At 41.0% G+C, this 19859-nt stretch overlaps 1 protein-coding gene across 14 annotated transcripts in view; it reads right to left on the bottom strand.

Annotated features, from left to right (window-relative positions):
* The window catches only part of LOC137385143 (NACHT, LRR and PYD domains-containing protein 3-like), a 167706-nt gene that overhangs the window by 4891 nt on the left and 142956 nt on the right, over window positions 1–19859 (bottom strand). For 13 of the 14 annotated variants that reach the window (XM_068060031.1, XM_068060034.1, XM_068060035.1 and 10 more), the window contains 5 exons: window positions 16359–16430; window positions 6219–7938; window positions 3913–3999; window positions 3458–3649; window positions 3116–3236 (listed from right to left, as the gene is read on the bottom strand). In XM_068060031.1, coding sequence (XP_067916132.1) covers window positions 3149–3236; window positions 3458–3649; window positions 3913–3999; window positions 6219–7938; window positions 16359–16430 — 2159 coding nt within the window. In that variant the 3' untranslated portion in view covers window positions 3116–3148. The remainder of the gene's footprint in view (window positions 1–3115; window positions 3237–3457; window positions 3650–3912; window positions 4000–6218; window positions 7939–16358; window positions 16431–19859) is intronic. The other variant, XM_068060044.1, reaches the window with a different exon arrangement.

Below are 19859 nucleotides of genomic sequence, written 5' to 3'. Positions count from 1 at the left end.
CTCAGAAGTGGGCTCCACGACCATGCGTAAATCATCTTTTATATCCCTAATCGAATCCACTCCTCCTCTTAGCATCTTTTTGCTACTTATGTGGTTGAAGAAAACTTTTGGATTCCCTTTTCTACTTGCAGCCAATCTGTACTCATGTTCTCTCCTTGCCTCTCTGATTTCTTTAATCAATTCTCCTCTGACCTTTGTACATTCAGCCTGGTTCGCACTTGTATTATCAACCTGACATGTGTCACTCACATGTTTTTTCTGCTTCACCACGATTTCTATCTCCTGTGTCATACAGGGAACTCTGGCATAGTTTGCCCTACCGTCCCCCTCGTGGGAACGTACCTCGACTTTCCCGAACCATCTCCTCTTCAAACTTTTGTCATTGTTGCGTGACAATATTGTTTGCCAGTTTTTGATTCTGATTAACCTTGTGCTCTCCTCCAATTAAGAACTTATACTCCGGATTTCTCCTTGTCCTTTTCCATGGCTAACCTAAACCTTTTGGTACTATAAAAGCTGCTTCTTTAATGTTGCTCTATTGACACTTGATTCTCTTGACCCACCTCATTCCCCGCAATCGGATCAGGCACTGACACCTTCCTCACTGGGCCGGAAGCATACTGATCAGGTAAATGTCCCTTGGCACATTTCAAAAACTCATCACGTGCTTTGTCCTTTACACTATTACTATCTCTGTCTGTGTTAGGATAATTAAATGCCTATATTATCATGAGTCTATAGTTTTTACACATCTATGTCATTTCCCTGAAAATGTGACTTCCTCATTAGTTCGTGGTCTATACAATACATGTGTCGTGCAATGGATCCTCTATTGTTTTTAAATCTAACAAAATAGTTTCTGTCTTTGACCGTTTCAAAGCATCCTCTCTCTCCAGCACTGCAATATTCTCCTTAATCATTACAACCCGCCATCCTTCATTCGGTCCTTCCATATTTTTCCTGAACAGCTTGTATGTAGGAATTATTAGTACACATTCCTGCCATATTTTGCGCCATTACACGACCATCACCACACCATCTTATTTGCATGTGGCTGTTTGTGTCTGCAGCTCAACAACCTTATTTACCATATTCCATGTGTTTACGTACATGCACTGTAAATCTAAATTAGACATAATTGCAAATCATCTTTGTCTGACCCCACTAACAGCTTATTATTTCTTAGTCCTCGCTTCTGGACTTCAAATTCTTGGTAAGGTTTTAGCCTCTGAGTCACAAGGTGCAGGCTTCGAACACTGATCACAGTGAGCAGATACCTGAGCTTCAGCTCTGACTCCTGTCATAATATCCAGTGGGATACTCCTCATGGAGATAACAGAATCATTACCAGCACATGCTGCTGTAAGCAAAGGCAGCAGTGTTTATGATCTGAAATTGTGGAACTCTATGTTGTTTGCCTAAATTTGCAAAATTCTTAATGGAAAGATAAGGTGGTGTTCCTTGAGATTAGCTGGATTATGATTGGCTTCAGTTATCAAGGAGAGAAAAGCCAGAGTGGGATTAGAATGGAGAGTTAAACTAGCAAGTGACTAGAAGCTCCGGTTCATGCTTGCAGACTGGAGAGAGGTGCTCAGAAAAAAAATTATCACTCATTCTGCAGTTGATTTCCCTCATGTAGCAGAAGCTGTATTGTGAACAGTGAATATAGCACAATACATCGAAAGAAGTACGTGTAACTCACTATTTCATCTGAACGGCGTGTTTGAGACAGCACAGTGGGAATTGAAACTCCTGCACTCGTTTACCTATGTGCTTATTAATAGTCATTTTGTAGTACTGAAGCTGAGAATTGCTGAAAATCGAGACATGTTGTCAAAGCTTTTCGTCTTGCACTCATCAGGACAATACCTGAGAATAACAAATGCAAGGGAAATCAATAACTTATACTGCATGAGAAGTGAGTGTTGATTGCTTGGCAAATGAACTCTGAGTGGTAGAGGCGTTGCCATGGAGAATGCAACAGTTTACAGTGACTGACAGTTGACTGCCAAGCTTTGTTTAAAATTTAAACCAGGCAGCTTGACTCTGATTGGTCAAGGCATTGCTCCGAGGAATGAACCAACGAATGGCTGTCCCTTATTTTGTTCAGCTGAAACAGGCGCAATGTGTGTACATGTTCTTTCTGTCTGGAAAGAAGAGGGCCCTGTATATTAATATCTGTAGCTTCCAGTACACACAAATGCGCCATTCTGCGAGCCCTACTGACTATCATAAGTTGTTTGTCAGCAGAATTCCTAGCCCACTACGGCTTATTTAGCAAATGTTGACCAACTGTGGAATCGCACTTAATGTTGGAAACTGCATTTTATGTTTTGCAAGCATGGGCTGGTTGGGTACAGCTTGCAGCTTTCCCCTCGTGAACAGTAGAAGGGACATATTGTTTGATACAATGTACCAGTCTTTGGAGCGTAAGGCCCACATACCTAGCATCACACTGGCATTGAAATTCATATATGTCATGACTCATTTGTGTGATAGGCAGGATGTATTTTTAGCTTGACTGAAGCATCTTGTTAGTGGCGGACACCTCACATGTTGCTACTGCATTGTAGAAGTGTGAAACAGCTAACTTTACCTGTCACTCAAATTTGTGAGATACAATACCCTTCCAAGGTAATTTGAGGTAGAATGGGCACTTTTCAGGGACGAAAATGGGGGTCTGAAGACGAAAAGCTTCAACAACATGTCTCTATATGCTTATTCATCGCACTCGGGATCGGCACAGTGGCGCAGTGGTTGACACCTCAGCCTCACAGCTCCAGCGACCTGGGTTCAATTTTGGGTATTGCCTGTATGGGGTTTGCAGGTTCTTTCTGTGACTGTGTGGGTTTCTGCTGGGTGCTCTGGTTTCCTCCCACAGCCAACGACTTGCAGGTTGATAGGTAAATTGGCCATTGTAAATTGCCCCTAATGGAGGTTGGTGGTAGGAGAATGGTGGGGATGTGGTAGGGAATATGGGATTAATGTCGGATTAGTATAAATGGGTGGTTGATGGTCAGCACAGACTCAGTGGACCAAAGGCCCTGTTTCAGTACTGCATCTCTCTCTGACTCTGGGGTAACGCCCCGACAACTTGTTCAAACATTACTCTTACTTTTACGTAAAACAAATCATGGTCGGTAATCCTTCATTCTGTAATTATAGTCAAATGACTAGATGCAGTTCGTGACTTCAAAATGTGACGTCTGTTTGCAGAGAATTGATTGTTTTGCAACCTGAAAAAAAAATAAACAAGTTACCAAAATTGAGTGAACTGTTCCGTTTACTGCGAATAGCGACATTGTTAAATTCATTCAACGTAAATATGTTTAAGAATCTTGAAATGTGAAAGAAACAAATCTTCCACAACTAAAGACTTTTCCTATAACACATCTATGAAAACTAAGATAGGAAAATATAATACTCTTAATTAATATATTTTAACAAAGAAACTCACCTAATTTCCTTCAGATTCGTACTAGTCTGGTAGAGCTGGAGAAATGTGGGAACGGATTCATCAGTCAGTCTGTTGGACTGTTCACTGCGCTGATTATCGTTACTCAGGTCCAGCTCCATCAGTGAACCATTTTTACTGATGGCGGAGACCAATTTTGCTGCACAATCATCTGTGAGAGCATTTGATTTTAACCTAGAGTGATTGAAAAAACAGATTTTATAAAACATCAATGCACGTGCTTAAATATACACCAATTGCAAATAACTATACTGGAATTCCAAAATCGTGGGGCAAAGACTGCTCAAGAAAATTGCATGTTCTCTGTTTCTAAATTATTTTCGTCCTAATACAAATTGACAAATGAGATTGGTCAATCATCATTACCAGGGTAATAAGAATTCTTGATGATAAAGAACTCTGGTTGTTCCGTCGATATTTAAACAGAAATTACTCACTCAAGTGTCTGTACTTTGCAATAATTTTTCTCCAGAACTTTAAAGAGGCATTTCACTCCTGAATCTTGAAGATTATTCTCGTTGAGTCTAAACTCAAATAAGAAAGTCAATAATAAATATAGAATAATGAAACAGACATGAAATATTCATAATTAAATCTATTTTACATGGAATACATTGCCCTTCCAAAACGCCAATATCAGAACCAGAATCCAAATGCCTATTTGATTTGCACTAAGGGTTTTCATTATAGCGCCTGTGTTATAATCAGTTACCATCACCCAGTACATTTGTTTAACTCGAAATTTACTCCATTGCTTGGGGTAAAGATTTACCCACACATTATCAAACGAATACGTGTAAAATGGGCTTAAACCAGAAAATGATGGAAATGCTCAGCAGGTCAGACAGTAACGATGCTGAGGAATCAAAATTTACCTTCCAGCTGCTGATCCTAAACTTCTGATCCGTTGTCATGTTAACTTTCCTGCCCATTCCCATTCTGAACTCTCTGTACTTTTATTCCACAATATTGGAAGGAAACTCACGGGAAACTTAAGAAACTTATTAGATTAGGCATTTTTCCGCCTTCCAGACACAACATGGAATTCAACAATTACAGATCATAACCACCATTCCTATTTTTTCAGACAGCATGTGATGGTAGTGACTCTGTTGCTCGTATTTACAACTCCTGTTGAATATCTTCTATTTCGTTACGTTCTATTAAGGCACTCCCCCAGCTTTTTGACTAGTCTATTGATCCCTTTCTGTCATTCCCTCACTCCTGCCTACTCAATAACCTTAACCCTAACCCTTTGATAGCACCTTACAAACCTAGGACCTCTACAACCTAGAAGGACAAGGGCAGAAGATGCATGGGAATACCCCCACCTGCAAGTTATCCTGCAAGACACACATCGCCTTGACTTGGAACTATATTGCCGTTCCTCCACTGTCGCAAGGTCAAAATCCGGGAACACCCTTCCTGACAGCACTGTTGGTATAACTACACCACTTATTTCTAACCTTTGCCATTTCAGACGAAATGCCAATAACCTGAATTGTTTGCTCTGTTTCTCTCGACAAAGTCGTTACATGACCTACTGAGTAAGTGCAGAATTTTCGGTTTATATTTCATATTTCCTGTGCAGTATTTTCCTTTTGTCCATGTAAAATAGTGGCTGGCAGCAGGAATTCTGTAAACTTGTGGTCTGCCATGAACAGGAATACAATAGATGCTTTGCGCAGCAGATGCTCGTCATCAAAAGAAAACAAAGGGTAAAACCAAAGACCTTACCTCTGACATTATTATTTTCAAGAAATTTAGCTATTTGATACACAAAGGTTCACAAATATAAGAGAATGAGAAGCAAAGCATGCCACATTTTTCTGCGCATTCTATTGGCGAATCCAATTAAGTTATTGTAATGGATCCCTGTAATGTGCATAAAGACTGATGGAGTTTCACTCAGCCTCACTTTCCTTCCCTTCTGGCCTCTGATGATGCGTTAATCCAGTGGCATCACTGGAAATAATTACATATAGGTGGAAGAATCGCAGCTGTGAACCCATTTAACTAGCTTTTTGGCACAATTGAGATTAACAATAGCATTATTGATTTGGAAAATGCAATCCTATCGAGGAATGAGAAATGAGAGTACATATATACCTCACTTGCAATATAATCAAACTGCACAATGAAACAAATTTATTTCCTGTTTTAAACAACTAAATATTTGCTTACCAACAATAGGCAGTGACAGAACAGTCTGTTAACACAGATTTAAGGTATTTGCTTAAAATATAGATGTAGGATGATGAGTTGTTTTAACTCAGTGAGTTTTTATAATATCGAATGCACTGCGTGAAAGACTGGCAAAATCACATTCAATAGTAACTTTCAAAAGGAAACATGATAAATATTTGAAGAGTTGAAGATTGCATGGCTCTGGCGAAGAGCAGGGGAATGTGTCTAATTGGATACTATCGAAGAGACATCACAGGCACCACAGGCAATCGGGAGCACCACATTGTGAAAGGTGTGCGTTGGATTCTGAAGTTAGATGGCCAACTTCATATCTGATTGAGTTAAATGAACACCACTGCACTCTCAAGTATTACCAGAACAGCCAATCTGACTACGTCTCTCATCATTCCATTTAGAACAACGGAGAACTGAATGAAAGAATGTGTTCAATAATTGATCGAATTCAGTTAATTTTCTTTGCTTATCATTCATAACATACCACGTTTAAATAAAACAAATATTGTTTATAATTATATTTATCGATTTGTTTAAATACCTGAGTATTTTACATTTGTGCAGTATGGACTGCAGTTGATGGATGCCTGCATCTTGTACACCACAAGTACTGAGATCCATCTCTTCAATTATTTCAAGGTTCATTAATACAGTAGACAGAACCGCACAGTCATAAGGTTTCAGAGGATACTTTGTAAACTTGATTTTCTTTATCGGTGCTAATGCGGATGTCATCAGATTTCTGTCTTCAAATTCAGCAAAGGAATGACATATGTTTAAGAATTTCCGTTGGCTTTGCCCGTCATCCAAGTTCTGAGCATACCTTTTGACATTCCGTGTGAGCCAATCCGACACAGGCTGTGTTACTTCAGCAGGAAATTTACCCAATTTCGACTCAAGCTGATCAGTTGAATTTCGTGAGGAAAGACCAACAAGAAAACGTGAAAATGAATTGAATCTGTCGTCACCCCATTTGATTCCTTCATCGAGCAGTTGTTTTAGTTCATTTGGTTTTGTGCTTAGACTTTTCATAAGCGCAGCAACGAAGACCTGCATAACGGTGTCACGGAATTTGTAGGCAACAATATGTAGATCATTGTCTCGAATCTTCACTATAAACGCAGTGATAAAATTGGAATGTTCGAGTTCGAGCTCATTGAATTTGTCTGCTTCAAAAACAGCTGTTTTTTTCCCAATTCCCTGGTAGGCCAACTCGCCCAGTTTCAGCAGGCTATTGCGAGTGTTTTCTGCATCATAGCCACATCTATTTAAAAGATTTGCAACGTAAGCAGAGTACACCCGTGTGCTGGTTATGAGTTGCAATGGCCTTTCTTGTTCTTCTGCTGTCTTCTGCGACTCCACTAAGGAGCAGCAGACTGAGCAATACAGAGGGTTATAGTACAGGGTGTCCAGTGTGTTGTTCAGCTTAATTGTTTCGATTGCCTCTCTTTCCAGGTTTGGATCTCTCAAGTAACGTTGGGAATATTGCTTGATTTTCTCAGGGCTGAAACCCAGAATTTTGAACCTTCGATGTGTGTTTGCATTTCCCAGAGATTCCAGTTTCCACGGCCGGCTCGTGATCAGCACTGAACAGCCTTTCAGCAACTGCCCTTGTATGAGGCAGCGGACAATGTCTGAAACCAAGCAGCAACACTCGGGATCGGAACATTGATTTTGAGGTGCGTTGTTTCTCTCAACATCTGTGAAATCCACGGTTTGCTCAAATTCATCCAAATCATCAAATATAAACAATATTTTTCTGGGTTCTTTCCACAGCTTCTCCAGATGATTTTGCAAATAGGGGTATGAATTCAGGATCAGCATGGATAGGGTTGTTTGGACATTTATTAAAGTTAATTGGGTAAACTTGAAATGAAAGACAAATTGAAATTGATGGTATATTTTCCCTGTGGCCCAGTCACGGATTATCTTCTGTATTATGGTGCTTTTCCCGATCCCTGCATCACCAAATACTATAGTTGTCCGAGTTCTGTCTATTGTAGCGTCTTTGCTTCCCAACAATTGATCGAGCTGAATGTTTCCATGTACATTCTCGATATTGTGCCCCTGTTTCTCTTCAGGCTTTCTCCCTCGGGCCTTCAGTTCATTTCCCACCATTTGCAGCTCTCCAAGAGAAGGAACAATCATTACTTCAGTGTAATTCTCATCAAGTAAACATGTCTTGGACGTTTGATTTTCTCCAGTGAGTGGAACTTCCAATATTGTCGTTTGTTCTTGAAGAAATGTTTTGTGCTGAAGCTCTATGCATGAAATATGAAGGCGTTAAGAATTTTGTTAGTACATCGATTGTAATTGAGGAGAAAAAATAAGCAATCTAGTAAAACAGTGAAAAAAGCTAATGTCACGTAAAGAAGAAACCATGTTAAGAGGAGCAAAATAAGAATGTAAGAGCGTGATAAATAAGAGCTGCAGTAGACGATTTGGCCCATTGAACATTCTCAGCCATTCAACTAGTTCATGGCAGATCCTCTCCACCTTGCTGCACTCTCCCTAATTTCCTTCGAACAGAACATTCTAGCAATTTTTGTCTTGAATATGATCAACGATTGGGATTCCTCAGCTCTCGAAGGTGGAAATTTCAATGACTCATCAACCATTAAATTAAACATTACTCCTCATCTCAGCCCTAAATGTCCGACCCCTTATTCTGAGATTGTCACTCCTTCTAGTAGATTTCCAAGCCAGAAGAAAGATTTTTTCTACATTTATCTCGTTAAGCCCCTTATGGATTGAATATGTCTCGGTTCGTTCACCTCTCATTGTTCTGGATTCCAAGAATATAGGCCCAGTCCACTCAATCTCTCCTCATTGGAGAATTTATTCATCCAAGGAAACTCTCTTCTGAACCTTCCATGCACCCCCATGATGCCAACATTGCACATGGTACTGCAAGTATTACCTGACCAATGCCTGGTATAATTGTAGTAAGACAGCTTTACTCTTATATACAGTTCCCTTTGTCACGAAAGCTAATAAACGACGTGTTTCCTAATTGCTTCTTCTATCTGAATGTTTTCTTTTCGTGATTTAAGTACAAGGGCACCATGTGCTTCTGAATGACAACTTTTGCCAGTCTGTCACCATTCAAAAAAATATATTTTTTTTCGACCGAAGTGTATAAATTCACACTTTGGCACATTGTATCTCACATGACATGCATTCGTCCATTCACCTAACCTGCTCTAAGGGACGATAGTGGTATTGTAATCGAAGCTTATGGTTAGAATTTGCAAGGCTATCAAATCTCGCTTAGAAATAGCTTAAAATCAGGGGAAAGTTCTTTTTTTAAAATCTATGGTACGAGTGATAAGGTTAGTACTACGAAAGTGTATTTTTAAAAATTAGTGCAATTTATTAAGGACTTTTGATTGTAGTGGGTAGTGGTTGAGGTAGAACAAGGCCCTTAGCATAATTAGTTTTTTTTTTTAAATTAAAGGGAGTAATTAAATAATCTAAAGGTAAGTCATGGCAGGAGAGCCCACACCCGTGATATGCTCCTACTGTGCTATGTGGGAAATCAGGGACGCTTCCAGTGTCGCTGACGACCATGTGTGCAGGACGAGTATCGATTGCAACTACTGGCTACCTGCATTACGTTGATGGAGCTGCGGGTGGATTCACTGTGGAGCACCCGCGATGCTGAGGATGTCGTGGAAAGCACGTTTAGTGAGGTGGTCACTGTGCAGGTAATGACTGCACAGGCAGAAGAGGGATGGGTGTGCACCAGGCAGAGTAGTAGGCACAGGCAGGTAGTGCAGGAGTCCCCTGTGGCCACCCCCCTCTCAAACAGATATATCACTTTGAATACTGTTGGGGGGGGTAAGGCCTCCCAGGGGAAAGCAGCAACAGCCAAGTTTGTAGCACCTCGGATGGGTCTGCTTCACAGCAGAGGAGTGGGGGTGTGGAGGTGGGAAGAGCCATCGTAATAGGAGATTCAATTGTACGTGGAACAGACAGGCGTTTCTGTGGCCGCAAACGAGCCTCCAGGATGGTATGTTTCCTCCCTGGTGCTAGTATCAAGGATGCCTCTGAGCAGCTGCAGGATATTCCTAAGGGGGAGGGAGAACAGCCAGTGGTCGTGGTACATGTCGGTACCAATGACATAAGTAGGAAAAGGGCTGAGGTCCTGCAAGACGAATTTAAGGAGTTAGGAGCTAAATTAAAAAGCAGGACCTCAAAGGTGGTAATCTCAGGATTACTTCCTGTGCCACGTGTTAGTGAGTATAGGAACAGGAGAATAAACCAGATGAATGTGACTGGAGAAATGGTGCAGGAGGAAGGGATTTAGTTTCCTGGGATATCGGGACCAGTTCTGAGGAAGGTGGAACCTGTACAAGCGGGACAAATTACACCCAGGCACGACTGGGACTGATGTTCTCACAGGGGCGTTTGCCAGTGCCGTTGGGGAGGATTTAAACTAGAATGGCTGGGGGGTGGGGGGTCGGGGGGATGGGAACCTGAGTGGGGAGATTGAGGAGGAGGAGGAAACAAGAATAGAAACGAAAGGCAGGAAACAAAAAGGCAAAAGTGGAAGGCATAGAAATCAAGGGCAAGCAACAAATAGGGCAATAGTGTGAAATAATGATAAGGTGATTAAGAATGTTAAAAAGACAAGCCTAAAGACATTGTGTCTCAATGTACGGAGTATTCACAATCAGGTAATTAAATGTGCAAATAGATGTAAATGGATACGATATTGTTGCAATTATGGAGACATGGCTGCGGTTGCAATGTGACCAAGGATGGGAACTGAACATTCAAGTGTATTCAATATTTAGGAAGGACAGGCCAAAAGGGAATGGAGGTGAAGTAGCGTTGTTAGCAAAAGAGGAAATCAATACAGTAGTGAGGAAGGATAATAGCTCAGAGAATCCTGATGTGGTATCTGTATGGGTGGAGCTAAGAAACACGAAGGTGCAGAACACGTTGGTGGGGGTTGTACATTTACCCCCAAACAGCAGTGGTGATGTAGAGGATAGCATTAAACAGGAACTTAAGAGGCGTACATAATAAGGGTACAACTGTAATTATGGGTGACGTTGATCTACATATAGATTGGGCAGACCAAATTAGCAATAATACTGTAGAGAAGGAATGCCTTGAGTACGCTCGTGATGGTTTTTTGGACCAGTCCATTGAGGAACCAACTAGGAACTGGCCATCCTGGACTGACTATTGTGTAATGCGAAAGGATTAGTTAACAATCTTGTTATGCGGGTTCACTTGGGGAAGAGCAACCATAACGTGATAGAATTCTTCATTAAGATGAAGAGTGCAAGAGTTGATTCCGAGACTAGGTCCTGAATCTAAATAAAGGAAACTATGAAGGTATGAGGCACGAGTTGGCTATAATGGATTGGGGAACTTTACTTAAAGGGTCGACTTGGCTAGCATTTAAAGAGTGCATGGATGAATTACAACAATTGTTCATCCTGTCTAACATAAAAAATGAACAGGACGCTGGCTCAACCGTGGCTTACAAAAGAAATTAGGGATAGTATTAGATCCAAGGAAGAGAAATGTAAAATGGCCAGAACAAGCAGCAAACCTGAGGATTGGGAGTCGTCTATAATTCAACAGAAAAACTGACTGTAAAAGCTTCTGTAGATATGTGAAGAGAAAAAAGATTCGTGAAGACAGATGTGGGTCCCTTGCAGTCAGAAACGGGGGAATTTATAATGGGGAGCAAAGAAATGGCAGACCAATTAAATAAATACATTGGTTCTGTCTTCACAAAGCAGCACACAAATTACCTCCTAGAAATGTTGGGAAACACAGGGTCGAGTGAGAAGGAGGAACTGCATGTAATCAGTTAGAGTAGAAAAATGGTGTGAGGGAAATTAATTGGATCGAAGGCTGATAAATCCCAAGGGCCTGATAGTCTACATCCTAGAGTACTTAAGAAAGTGGCCCTGGAAATAGATACATTGCTGGCCTTTTTTCAGAAATCTATAGATTCTGGAACAGTTCCAACGCATTGGAGGGTAGCTAATGTAACCCCACTATTTAAAAAGAAAAGTAGAGAGAAAACAGGGGATTATAGACCGCTTAGCCTGACATCAGTCGTGGGGAAAATCATAAGAGTCCATTATAAAAGATGTAATAGCAGAGCACCCTGGAAAACAATGACAGGATTGGACAAAGTCAACATGTATTTACGAAAGGGAAATGATGCTTGACAAATCTGCTGTAATTTTTTGAAGTTGTAACTTGTAGAATAGATAAGGGAGAACAAGTGGATGTGGTGTGTTTGGACTTTCGGAAGGCTTTCGATAAAGTCCCACATCAGAGATTAGCGTGTAAAATTATAGCAAATGGGATTGGGGGTTAGGATAGAAAACTGGTTGGCAGACAGGAAACAAAGAGTAGGAATAAACGGGTCTTATTCCAAGTGGCAGGCAGTGAGTAGTGTGGTACAGCAGGGATTAGTGCAAGGACCCCAGCTGTTCACAATATATATTAATGATATAGATGAGGGAATTAAATGTAATATATCCAGGTTTGCAGACGACACAAAGCTGGGTGGGAGTATGAGCTGTGAGGAGGATGCAGAGAAGCTCCAGTGTGATTTGGACAGGTTGAGTGAGTGGGGAAAATACATGGAAGATGCAGTATAATGTAGGTAAATGTGAGGTTATCCACTTTGTGTCAAAAACAGAAAGGCAGATTATTATCCGAACTGCGATAGATTGGGAAAGGGGGAGGTGCAGTGAGACCTGGGTGTCCTTGTGCACACAGTCACTGAAAGTATGCATGCAGGTGCTGAAGGCAGTTATGAGGGCAAATGGCATGTTGGCCTTGATAGCGCGAGGATTCGAGTACAGGAGCAAGGATGTCTTGCTGAAATTATACAAGGCCTTGGTGAGACAACATCTGGAGTATTGTGTGCAGTTTTAATCTCCTTATCTGAGGAAGGATGTTCTTGCTCTGGAGAAAGTGCAGCAAAGGTTCACCAGACTAATTCCTGGGATGGCAGCACTGACGTATGAAGAGCGATTGGGTCGATTTGGCTTGTATTCGCTAGAGTTTAGAAGAGTGAGTTTGGATCTCATAGAAACCTACAAAAGTCTAACAGGACTGGACAGATTGGATGCAGGAAGGATATTCTCGATGGCGGGGGAGTCCAGGACCAGGGGTCACAGTCGAAGGATATGGGGTAAGCCATTTAGGACTAAGATGAGGAGAGATTTCTTCACCCAGAGAGTGGTGAACCTGTGGAAGTCTCTACCACGGAAAGCAGCTGAGGCCATCTCGTTAAGTACATTGAAGAAAGAGTTCTATATATTTCCAAGGGCTAAAGGGATCGAGGGATATGGGGAGGAAGCAGGAACAGGTTACTGATTTTGTATGATAAGCCATGATCGTATTAAATGGTGAAGCAGGGTCGAAGGGCGAATAGCCAACTCCTGCTCCTATTTTTCTATGTTTCTTTGTTTCTTAACATGTTTGGGAAAAAAAACGTTAATTCAACAGGGCTAAGTGGTCGAACGAGCTTTGAAAATCTGCACGAGAGTTACGCAAAGTGACATTTATCAATGATATCAGGGTATGCCTTCATTTGAAATGCAAAGTAACTAGGAATTCAGCAAGCAACAGCTTGCAAAAGTCAGCAATTTAATGGACTTGGATTGTTTATTTTTCCTGTGATTTAATTTGTGTTTGCGTGTGATCAGGGACGGAAGCCACTGTTACATTAATTAAGAAACGTCTTGAAGACATCTGTAACAACCAGAATGGCGATGAAATTACTGAAGGAAATTGAAACATATCCTCATCTTCAATACAGCCTCTAATATTGTGGTATGAACTAAGAGTTAGACGCCTCATTGGGCAATTTTAGCTTCGTGTGGACTTTGATCGGACATCTTGTGTATGAGCGTCCTTCCCACCTTAGAAAGAAAGATATTATCTCTTTTCAATGAGTGATTCGGTGTTTAATTCGTCTAGCTTGGTCAGCTGCTGAAGAGTACAGCTAACAGAGAGATAGCAGCAGTGATCGTGTATGTCTGATTCCTTGGAATGTATTGGTGAACAAAGGTGTATTGTGTTGTTAGTTAGAATTCATACCTAACCAAGTAAAGTTGTTGGTGTTCAACGTGAACATTGAGTTTTGTCTCTTTATTTCTCGTAATTCTCGTGTTCAAACCGTGGAGTAACCATCGAGATAAAATGTTATGTTTTACACTGTCTATTTCCCTCTGCAGACTTTTCGCGTCCTCCTCACCAGTAACTTGCCCACCTGGAGGCTTTGTCCTCAACAAACTTGGATACCTTAAGCACAGTCCTCTCATTTAAGTCATTAATATAGATTATAAATAGCTGACGCCCTTGCACTGATTCCTGTGGCGATCTAGTTACTGCGTGTCAATGCAACGATGTCTCATTTATTCCTTCTATCTGTTTTTGTCCACTAACCAATCCTCAATCCATTCTATCTCCGATCTCCTTGATTCCTGCATATATCTGGAATAGTTTTTGTATCTTCTAGTGTAAAGGCAAATACAAAGTATTTGTTAATGCCTCTTCTATTTCCCTATTCCCCACTACAATTTCACTTGCTCCTGCCTCCAATAGTCGTACATTTACTTCCACACATCAATTCCTATTTGCGCAACTATAAAAACGTTTACAATCTTTTTTTAATATATATGTTTCTCGCTCGTTTACTCTCATATTCTCTTTGCATTTTCCTTATAAATGTCTTGATGTTCCGTTGCTGAATTGTAAACATCCGCGCAATCCTCAGGATTACTATTCTTTTTTTGGCACCATTATAACCTCGTCCCTTGACAATATAATTTTAACTGTTATTAGCCACGATTGGACCACTTTTTCCGTGGGGATTTTGGGTGCTAAATAATACATATTTGTCGAAAATTATATATTAATTGCTTTAATGCTACCAATACTTATTATCGTCATAATTGTTAATGCTGTTTCCCAGTCTATCTGAGCTAATTCGCCCCCTACCTGTCTCCACACCCCATTCATACGTTGTTTGTTTTGTTTAGATTTAAGACACTAATTTCAGACTTAACTAAATTGCTGCGCAGTCAGTAGAAAATTCTTTGGCCAGCCTTCCCTTTTATTACCTTGTTATGAATCAAACCTTTCTTATTGCACAATACTATATCATAAATATCCTGTTCCCTCGTTGGTTCCTCCAAGTACTGATGTAGAAATCGATGTTGTATACATTCCATGAACTCATCCTGCGCACGCCTGCTGCAAACCTGATTTGTCCAGTCGATATTAAGATCCAAGTCCTCCATTATTGCTATATTACGCTTATTACATGCCCCGCTAATTTTCCAAATTATAATCTGCCATACACAGCAAACTCTGCAAGTGGGCGATAAACAAATCCCAGTAATATCTTCTGCCACTTTCTGTTTCTTCGCTCCAAGAGACTGACAGTATCCCTAGATTTTCTGAGCTATGAATCTTTCACTCTGCTGTCTTTATCCCATCCTTTATTCTCAGATCTACTCTCCTCCTTTTTTCTGTTTTGTAAACGCCTTCTAAAAGTTAAGACTCCTGGAATATTTAGCTTGCAACCTTGGTCACTTCGGAGCCACATCTCCGTTATGGTTATTCAATAAAAAAATATAAATTTCTATTTGTACTATTAGAGCCTTTAAATGTTGCCAGCAACGAGTTAACCTTACACTTTGGTACCCAGGCACGGTAAGAAGTATACAGTTGACGCATGGATCATACATTCATGATATACACAACTGAAATTAAGAAACTGTGTAAATGCTTTTCGACCGTTTGCGCTGGAACCACGAGCTTCCAGTAATAAATTAGACAATTAAAATGGGCATTCGTAGCGCGAAATTTATCAATATAAATAATTGCAATGCCCATTGTAACTTTGAAAGAATTACCAGATTTCTATCGATAACTGTACATAAGAAGTTACAATCATAATATATGTCACTGCCACTATTTTTTGCATCGAGGAATACCGGTAATGTTCCCCATGAAGTCTCCTTTCTACCTTTCTCAGTGCTTTATAAACAAAGAAATCAGGACAGCAACAACGCGTTTAACTTAATGGAAAATCTGAGGCAGAGACAGGATGACAGGTTTGAAAAGGATTTGTAAATGGAAGGAAGCATTTATCATGACAAAGCAATTAATATTGAATGGTCCAAAGAGCAAGAACGTTGTTATGGATTTGAGGAATAAAAACAAAACAAACCACACGTAATTGTTATAAATAGAAATTTCCAGATACACATTTTTGAAACAACTGGATTTGTGAAGGAATGGAGTCGGGGTGGCAGAACCTGAGAAAGTGTTAATCTGAGAGGGAATTTCATAAAGCATGTTTATCAACAACAAGACATTCTTTTATCGAGCATGAACAAAGAGAGGTAGGATTGTGGTCAGACAATGGAAGATATTGTACTCTCTGTTATACCCATGAGGTAGCGACATATAAAGATTTTTTGATAAATGCATTTACCAGGATGAAAATGAAATAACTTCAATGTATTGGCAGTGCAGCAGGTTAAGGCATGTACCTCCGACGGGTAAATAAAAGCAAAATATAGCAGATGCTGAAAATCGGCAATAAAAAATGAATATTATGGAAATATTCAGCAGGTCAAGTAGCATCTGCGGAGAGAGAAGCAGAATTAACGTTTCCTACCTGCTCGACGCTGTTTCACCTGCTGAGTATTTTCAGCATTTTCTGTTTTGCTTCTGACGGGTGCCGGGTCTGCTGAAAAGGAAAATTCTGTTATTGTTCTCGATAAAGGAGATATTGTGAACTTTGGGATTGTTCTAACGTGAGCAAGAAGATGAGCTCTTGATTTGATCATATGATTGGAGCTACGCGGGAACTAGTCGGGAAGATCCATTTGGAGCAGGTTGTCAGCCAACAGAAATTATAGCGAGGCTATCAAATCTAGCTTAGAAATAGCTTAAAATCAGGGGAAAGTTCTGTTTAAAAATCTATGGTATGAGTGATAAGGTTAGTACTACGAAAGTGTATTTTTTTAAATTAGTGCAATTTATTAAGGACTTTTGATTGTAGTGGTTAGTGGTTGAGGTAGAACAAGGCCATTAGCATAATTCGTATTTTTTAATTAAAGGGAGTAATTAAGTAATCTAAAGGTAAGTCATGGCAGGAGAGCCCACACCCGTGATATGCTCCTACTGCGCTATGTGGGAAATCAGGGACGCTTCCAGTGTCCGTGACGACCATGTGTGCAGGACGAGTAACCAATTGCAACTACTGGCTACCTGCATTACGGAGCTGGAGCTGCGGGTGGATACACTGTGGAGCACCCGCGATGCTGAGGACGTCTTGGATAGCACGTTTAGCGAGGTGGTCACTCGCAGGTAATGACTGCACAGGCAGAAGAGGGGTGGACGTGCATCAGACAAACTAGTAGGCGCAGGCAGGGAGTGCAGGAGTCCCCTGTGGCCACCCCCTCATAAACAGATATATCACTTTGAATACTGCTGGGGTTGGGGGGGGGGGGGCGTTGGTAAGGCCTCCCAGGGGAAAGCCAAGTTCGTAGCACCACGGATGGGTCTGCTTCACAGCAGAGAAGTGGGGTGGGGGGGGGGGGTGGGTGTGGTGGGGTGGGGAAGGCGGGGAGAACCATAGTGATAGGAGATTCAATTGTAAGTGGAACAGACAGTCGTTTCTGTGGCCGCAAACGAGACTCCAGGATGGTATGTTGCCTCCCTGGTGCGAGTATCAAGGATGTCTCTGAGCAGATGCAGGATATTCCTAAGGGGGAGGGATAACAGCCAGTGGTCGTGGTACATGTCGGTACCAATGACATAAGTAGAAAAGGGGCTGAGGTCCTGCAAGACGAATTTAAGGAGTTCGGAGCTAAATTAAAAAGCAGGACCTCAAAGGTGGTAATCTCAGGATTACTTCCTGTGCCACGTGTTAGTGAGTATAGGAACAGGAGAATAAAGCAGATGAATGTGACTGGCGAAATGGTGCAGGAGGAAGGGATTTAGTTTCCTGGGATATCGGGACCAGTTCTGAGGAAGGTGGAACTTGTACAAGCGGGACAAATTACACCCAGGCAATACTGGGACTGATGCTCTCACAGGGGCGTTTGCCAGTGCCGTTGGGGAGGATTTAAACTAGAATGGCTGGGGGATGGGAACCTGAGTGGGGAGATTGAGCAGGAGGAAACAAGGATAGAAACGAAAGGCAGGAAACAAAAAGGCAAAAGTGGAAGACATAGAAATCAAGGGCAAGCAACAAATAGGGCAATAGTGTGAAATAATGATAAGGTGATTAAGAATGTTAAAAAGATAAGCCTAAATACATTGTGTCTCAAAGCACAGAGTATTCACAATCAGGAAAGCAAATTAAATGTGCAAATAGATATAAATGGATACAATATTGTTGCAATTATGGAGACATGGCTGCAATGTGACCAAGGATGGGAACTGAACATTCAAGTGTATTCAATATTTCGGAAGGACAGGCCAAAAGGGAATGGAGGTGAAGTAGCGTTGTTAGCAAAAGAGGAAATCAATACAGTAGTGAGGAAGGATAATAGCTCAGAGAATCCTGATGTGGTATCTGTATAGGTGGAGCTAAGAAACACGAAGGTGCAGAACACGTTGGTGGGGGTTGTAAATAGACCCCCAAACAGCAGTGGTGATGTAGAGGATAGCATTAAACAGGAACTTAAGAGGCGGACATAATAAGGGTACAATTGTAATTATGGGTGACTTTGATCTACATATAGATTGGGCAGACCAAATTAGCAATAATACTGCAGAGGAGGAATTCCTTGAGTACGCTCGTGATGGTTTTTTGGACCAATCCATTGAGGAACCAACTAGGAACTGGCCATCCTGGACTGACTATTGTGTAATGCGAAAGGATTAGTTAACAATCTTGTTATGTGGGGTCACTTGGGGAAGAGCGACCATAACGTGATAGAATTCTTCATTAAGATGAAGAGCGCAAGTGTTGATTCCGAGACTAGGTCCTGAATCTAAATAAAGCAAACTATGAAGGTATGAGGTACGAGTTGGCTATAATGGATTGGGGAACTTTACTTAAAGGGTTGACTTGGCTAGCATCTAAAGAGTGCCTGGATGAATTACAACAATTGTTCATCCTGTCTAACATAAGAAATGAACAGGACGCTGGCTCAACCGTGGCTTACAAAAGAAATTAGGGATAGTATTATATCCAAGGAAGAGAAATGTGAAATGGCCAGAACAAGCAGCAAACCTAAGGATTGGGAGTCGTCTATAATTCAACAAAAAAACTGACTGTAAAAGCTTCTATAGATATGTAAAGAGAAAATAGATTTGTGAAGACAGATGTGGGTCCCTTACAGTCAGAAACGGGGGAATTTATAATGGGGAGCAAAGAAATGGCAGACCAATTAAATAAATACTTTGGTTCTGTCTTCACAAAGGAGCACACAAATTACCTCCTAGAAATGTTGGGAAACACAGGGTCGAGTGAGAAGGAGGAACTGCATGTAATCAGTTATAGTAGGAAAATTGTGTTAGGGGAATTAATTGGATTGAAGGCTGATAAATCCCAAGGGCGTGATAATCTACATCCTAGAGTACTTAAGAAAGTGGACCTAGAAATAGTAGATACATTGCTGGCCTTTTTTCAGAAATCTATAGATTCTGGAACAGTTCCAACGGATTGGAGGGTAGCTAATGTAACCCCACTATTAATAAAAAAAGTGGAGAGAAAACAGGGGATTATAGACCGCTTAGCCAGACATCAGTCGTGGGGAAAATGTTAAGAGTCCATTATAAAAGATGTAATAGCAGATCACCCTGGAAAACAATGACAGGATTGGACAAAGTCAACATGTATTTACGAAAGGGAAATGATGCTTGACAAATCTGCTGTAATTTTTTGAAGATGTAACTTGGAGAATAGATAAGGGAGAACCAGTGGATGTGGTGTGTTTGGACTTTCGGAAGGCTTTCGATAAAGTCCCACATAAGAGATTAGCGTGTAAAATTATAGCACATGGGATTGGGGGTTAGGATGGAAAACTGGTTGGCAGACAGGAAACAAAGAGTAGGAATAAACGGGTCTTATTCCAAGTGGCAGGCAGTGAGTAGTGTGGTACAGCAGGGATTAGTGCAAGGACCCCAGCTGTTCACAATATATATCAATGATGTCGATGAG

Source organism: Heterodontus francisci, chromosome 28 (genome assembly GCF_036365525.1).
Source record: "Heterodontus francisci isolate sHetFra1 chromosome 28, sHetFra1.hap1, whole genome shotgun sequence".
Lineage (NCBI taxonomy): Eukaryota > Metazoa > Chordata > Chondrichthyes > Heterodontiformes > Heterodontidae > Heterodontus > Heterodontus francisci.
This window is presented reverse-complemented; position numbering and strand designations above follow the sequence as displayed.